At 46.4% G+C, this 5,901-nt stretch overlaps 1 protein-coding gene across 1 annotated transcript in view; it reads left to right on the top strand.

Moving 5' to 3' along the window:
• Positions 1 to 4,135: 4,135 nt before the first annotated feature.
• The window catches only part of LOC102985900 (zinc finger protein with KRAB and SCAN domains 8-like), a 4,945-nt gene continuing 3,179 nt past the window's right edge, over positions 4,136 to 5,901 (top strand). The window contains exon 1 of the mRNA XM_024127571.3: positions 4,136 to 4,596. Coding sequence (XP_023983339.2) covers positions 4,233 to 4,596 — 364 coding nt within the window. The 5' untranslated portion in view covers positions 4,136 to 4,232. The remainder of the gene's footprint in view (positions 4,597 to 5,901) is intronic.

Genomic DNA, 5,901 nt, shown 5'->3' with positions numbered 1-5,901 from the left:
TATACACTACCAAATGTAAAATAGATAGCTAGTGGGAAGCAGCCACATAGCACAGGGAGATCAGCTTGGTGCTTTGTGACCGCCTAGAGGGGTGGGTAGGGAGGGTGGGAGGGAGACACAAGAGGGAGGCGATATGGGGATATATCTATATTTATAGCTGATTCACTTTGTTATAAAGCAGAAACACACCATTGTAAAGCAATTATACTCCAATAAAGATGTTAAAAAATATTTATCAGGGCTTCCCTGGTGGCGCAGTGGTTGAGAGTCCGCCTGCCGATGCAGGGGACGTGGGTTCATGCCCCGGTCCGGAAGGATCCCACATGCCGCGGAGCGGCTGGGCCTGTGAGCCATGGCCGCTGAGCCTGTGCGTCCAGAGCCTGTGCTCCGCAACGGGCGAGGCCACAGCGGTGAGAGAGAGGCCCGCGTACCACACACACACACACAAAAAAAATTATGAAGAGCTAAAAAAAATAAAATAAAATAAAAAATAAATTAAAAAAATAAAAAGCTTGTGAAAATGTAAAAAGAAAAAAGAAAGAGATCAGTCATCTTTAATCTGATAACTGATATTGGTAATTAGGCCCTGCATTTATATCTGTGCATTGCATATCTGTGCAATCAAACTCAACCATCAAATATTTCTTGTACCCTGAGCTACTGGTAGATTGTATATGAACTTACACAAATCAGCAGATAAGAAAGTTACTGAATGGGAAAGTTACTGAATGGGACAATGTAAGGCAAGAATTTCAACCTCATATCTTTCCTCAGTGGCATGGCTTGTGAGATGCACAGAGGGGATCATGGTTCTCAGCGGGGGTGATTTTGCCTCCGAGAGGACATTTGGCAATGTCCAGAGACGTTTTGGTTGCCGCAACTGAGAAGAAAATATTGGCATCTAAAGACCAGGAATGTTGCTAAATATCTTACAATACATAGGTCCTCCCCAACAAAGAATTATCTGGCCCTAAGTGTCAATAGTGCCATGGTTGAGAAACCCTGCCCTTGGATATTTAGAACACGTCACCTGGGGCCACTTAAGCAAGCACTTCAGTATGATGTGGGTGGTGGCAGTGCATCCCAAGGGGAACCCAGAGTCTGATACAAAACTGTAGTTTGATGAACTGTTTCAGGAGAAGCAACGTGGTGTAGTCGAGGGAGCACAGACGTGGGTTTGAATCCCAGTATGACATATTGGCTTCAGGACCTGGAACAAATTATGTAACCCTGATCCTTATTTTCCTAATAAAATGGTGATAAAATTATCTACCTCATGGTGTAATTGTGAGGTTTAAATGAGAAAACTGAAATTACTGTTGACACATAGAAGGGCATCTAGAGCTTCAATCATGTTAAAACAGAAGATGAAGTATTTACAAGCAAAATATATAATGTGTAAGATACAGTGGAGTCCCATGGCTGGTGTAAAGAATATGACCCCCTGGGACTTCCCTGGTGGCACAGTGGTTAAGAATCTGCCTGCCAATGCAGGGGACACGGGTTCGAGTCCTGGTCCGGGAAGATCCCACATGCCGTGAAGCAACTAAGCCTGTGTGCCACAACTACTGAACCTGCGCCCTGGAGCCCGACAACCACAATCACTGAGCCCACGTGCGACAACTACTGAAGCCTGTGCGCCTAGAGGCTGTGCTCCGCAACAAGAGAAGCCACCGCAATGAGAAGCCCGCGCACCGCAACAAAGAGTAACCCCCGCTCACCGCAACTAGAGACAGCCCGCGCACAGCAACGAAGACCCAACGCAGCCTAAAATAGATGAATAAATAAATAAATTTATTTTTTAAAAAAAGAATATGACCCCTTAAAGTTCAAAGCACTGGGGGCTATGGCTTCCCCAGAGGGGCATCCTGAACAGTAGTGGAATGTCTTGAAGTGGAGAAGCCCATCCACACCATCCGGGAAAGCTGGCTGCTGGGGAATTCCCTGGCGGTCTAGTGGTTAAGACTCGGTGCTTTCACTGCCCTGGGCCCAGGTTCGATTCCTGGTTGGGGAACTAAGATCTCCGCAGGCCGTGTAGTGCAGCCAAAAAAAAAAAGAAAGAAAGAAAGCTGGCTGCCTGCCTGTGGATGATGTGTGCCACAAGGGGTCCAGGAGCCTGCCTGCCCGCATCACCTGCCTCAAAGGTTTAAGCTCTTTAGCAACTTCACATAAACTGAATAGTCTTTTTATATCAGAATATCTTTAAATATATTTGAGATGCAAAAGGAATTTAAAATAGCTATCCTCAGTGATACACTTGGATTAAAAATTAAAAATACTTAAATTTTTTGAGTTATCCCAGACTCTTAACTATTGAAAACCTTTAGCTAACCAGAACATATTTGCATTCTATTTTTATAAAAGAAAGGAATTGGGAATTTATTCTGAAAAGCCTTTCCCCGTCTCCTTTACCTGTATTTATAGTGCTGTACAGTGAGAGTGATGTTTTTTAGGATAAGCAGGATATTGAAAATGGACTTGAAGGTAATTTAATGCAGTGGTTTCCAACTTTTAAACACCAAAGCCCTCTTTTTTACTCCCTTGTGCCCTGTGTTTCAAAAGCTTTTGTTTGCCAAACTGCATTTGTTAAAGAATAATTCTTTTATTTTTTGCTATTCAAATTTATGTATAACCACTAATCATACTTCTGATTGGTATGACATAACCAGACTTAAGTATTAAAATTCCTGTCCAATTTGTACACCTGAGTGCCACAGAATAAGATCTACCTGTTAGGGAGTAGCCTACACTGGAACTTTGGGAAAAGAGCCTGAAGGATGAAAATTTACATTCATGAGACCTTAAAAAGCTAAAGAACTAAACTCAGGACCAAAGCTGAGAGAGCGTCAAATCTCTTTGAGGAACAGGGGTGATTGGAATGTGGGTTAAGCGTTTGCTCCATGTAAAGATTTCATAGGAAACAAGACTGCTACAACCTGGGGAGAGAGTGTGTGAATATAGTAGAGGAAGGGAATGTTAATAATCTGCCAATTTAGTCCACTTTTCTTAATTTTTGATGCCCTTACTTACAGAAGCCACCATCTTCATCTCGTGTTATTACCACAGCCTCCCTGCTTCCATTTCTGTACAGAGCAGCCTGAATGATCGTTCTTTAGAATAAATCTGATAGTGCCACCCCTCTCCAGACTTCTGCAATGGTTTCCCACTAACCTGAGCCTGATGTCCAGTCCTTAGCGGGGACACGTGTTCTGATCTGGCCCCATTCACCCACTCCTTCGATAAATATTTATTGAGCTTCTAATATACCACAAGCACTGGGGGGTACGAAGGGCAGAAACAGACAACAGTCTCTGTCCTGGAGCTTATTTATAATAGCAGAGGAGAGATTAATTAGAATCTTAAGTTAAATTACAACCATTGTAAGTGGCACAAAGAAGGGGCATGATACTGCAGTGGGGACCTTTCTGTAAAGTGCTCACCTTTCTAAACCCAACATTTACCCCTGAACTATCTGCAGTTCCCCAAGGACCTAGGCACTACCCTCTTGCCTTTCCACGAGCTGTTCCCTCTGCTAGGCGGGCTCTCTCCCTCCTTACCTAGCTCCACTATTTTTTTTAGTACTTCCCATGTGTTGGGTACTGTGACAAGGACTTACCACCAATTTCCTCTTGCATTCTTTGGCTCAGTCTTAATTGGTGGGTACTACTGTTATCCCCGTTTTCTAAACAGGAAATTAAGGTCAAGAAGGCAATGTAATTTGCCAAGAGACCCGAAACTAGTAAGTGAAGAAACTGGGATTCAAACCCAGGACTGCCTGACTCCAAAGCCCATTTTCTTAGGCACTGAAGTACTGTGCCTCCTAACTCCTTCACGTTCACCTCATTCCCCCCGGTCGCCTTCCCTAACACACACCCAGTCGGAGTTGAGCGCTTCCACTCTGTTCCCACTGGCCACAGCCACCACAACACAGTAATTTTAATTTTCTAGTCGCCCGACTAGACGGATCACACCCTAGACAAAGACCGGGTCTGCATCTTTGCAAGCTCAGTGACTGGGGAGGAGACTACAGCTCACGTGGGCGGAAGTGCGGCGTCCCTCCTCCCCGGGCTTGTCTAGGAAGACCGGAGGACTGGACTTGGTGGCCATCCGGCTCTGCGCCCCGGGGGGGCGGGGCGAGGGGCGGGCTGGCTTGGCCTGGCCCCGAGCCTCCTGTGGCTGGCCGCGGCTCCACCTGGACACAATGGCCGAAGCGGCGGAGGTAGTACTAAGTGATGGGGACACTGAGGGTGGCCCGGCGGCGAGGCCCCGCAGTGGCGGTGCGTGCGGCGCTGGGCTCCTGGGCTCAGGTCTCTGGCTCCGCCGGTCTGGCCCAGCCGCCAGGGTGCCAGTCAGTCACGGTGTCATCCCGTGGTCTCCCGCTCGCAGCCCCAGCCCGCAGCTTTGAGGTCCTCCAGGCGGCCCAGCCAACCTGGGTAGGCAGGATGGCCCTTCCTGGCTCAGCGCCTCCAGGGCTGTTATCTACGGGAGCAGAGACCGTACGGGATGCGGCCAGGCCGGGTGCGCTGCCAGTCCATGCACAAGGCGGTCTCCGCGAGAACCGAGTGCAGGAGAGTGAAGGGGACCACGTCATGCTGGGTAAGGAGCTTCTTCAGTGACTCCAAGAGTTATTTATGGGGACCTTGTGACCTTCGCACAACGAAGTTCCTTCTGGGTTGGATGAGGGTCAGGGTGGTGGCTTCTTGGATTTGGAACAAGCATCACAGACCTCTGAATCCCTCTGGGATACAGAACTGTCTCTGTTCTGTTTTGAACTATTATCTGAAATGTCAGGCTCACTGCGCCAGTGCTCGTCCCTCCCACCCCCACCCCCCAAAAATGCCTCTAGCAAATAAAACGAGACATCCTGATGCCTTGCAGTTATTCCTGCACTCAACTAAAGTAAGTTAGATTTGGTACAGTAATAAACAGAATTAAAGGTTTCTGAACAGTGATTAACATGACGAAGGTGATGCATAACTAACAGCATTGTCCAGTCTGAACTGAAGCGGGAAAATCTTGGTGTCAAGATCATTAACCAAGTAACAAAATTTAAACTATCCATTATTTATTGAGCGCGAACTCTGCCAGGTGTCATTTTAAGCACTTTACATGTATTTAATCCTCACAAAACCTCTTTTAAATGCTATTACTGTCCACATTTGACAGATGAGGAAACAGAGGCACAGAAAGGTTAAGTAACTGAAGGTCACACCGCAAATAAATGGTAGAGGCAGACAAGGCAGCCTATGTCCAGAGCCCATGTTCTTAATGACTATGCTCCAGTCTTTTATGGTAATCTACTGAAATCCAGAAAGCCATGAGTGGTGCCAGGGGGAAATTACAGGAATGGAAAGAATGACATTTTTTTCTGAAAAATTAACTGGACTTCATAGTAAGTGTATTAGTTTCCTAATTACCACAAACTGAGTGGCTTAAAACAACAGAAATTTATTCCCTCACTGTTACGGAGGCTACAAGTCCAAAATCAAACTGTTGGCTGGGCCATGCTCCCTCTGAAGCCTCTAGGGAAGGATCCTTTCATGCCTCTTCCAACTCTGGTAGCCCTAGGGGTTCCTTGGTTTGTGGCAGCATAATTCCAATATCTGCCTCCATCTTCAAATGGTTGTCTTACTTCTGGTTCTCTTTCCAAATTTCCCTCTTCTTATAATGACACCAGTCATATTGAATTCAGGGCCCACCCTAATGACATCATCTTAACTTGATTACATCTGCAAAGACCCTATTTCCAAATAACGTCACATCCATAGGTGCCAGGTAGACATGAATTTTAGGGGGACACCATTTATTGCAGCACAGTAGGGAAAAATTATTCAAGAATAGGGCTTCCCTGGTGGCGCAGTGGTTGAGAGTCCGCCTGCCGATGCAGGGGACACAGGTTCG

This window comes from Physeter macrocephalus, chromosome 14 (genome assembly GCF_002837175.3).
Source record: "Physeter macrocephalus isolate SW-GA chromosome 14, ASM283717v5, whole genome shotgun sequence".
Lineage (NCBI taxonomy): Eukaryota > Metazoa > Chordata > Mammalia > Artiodactyla > Physeteridae > Physeter > Physeter macrocephalus.
This window is presented reverse-complemented; position numbering and strand designations above follow the sequence as displayed.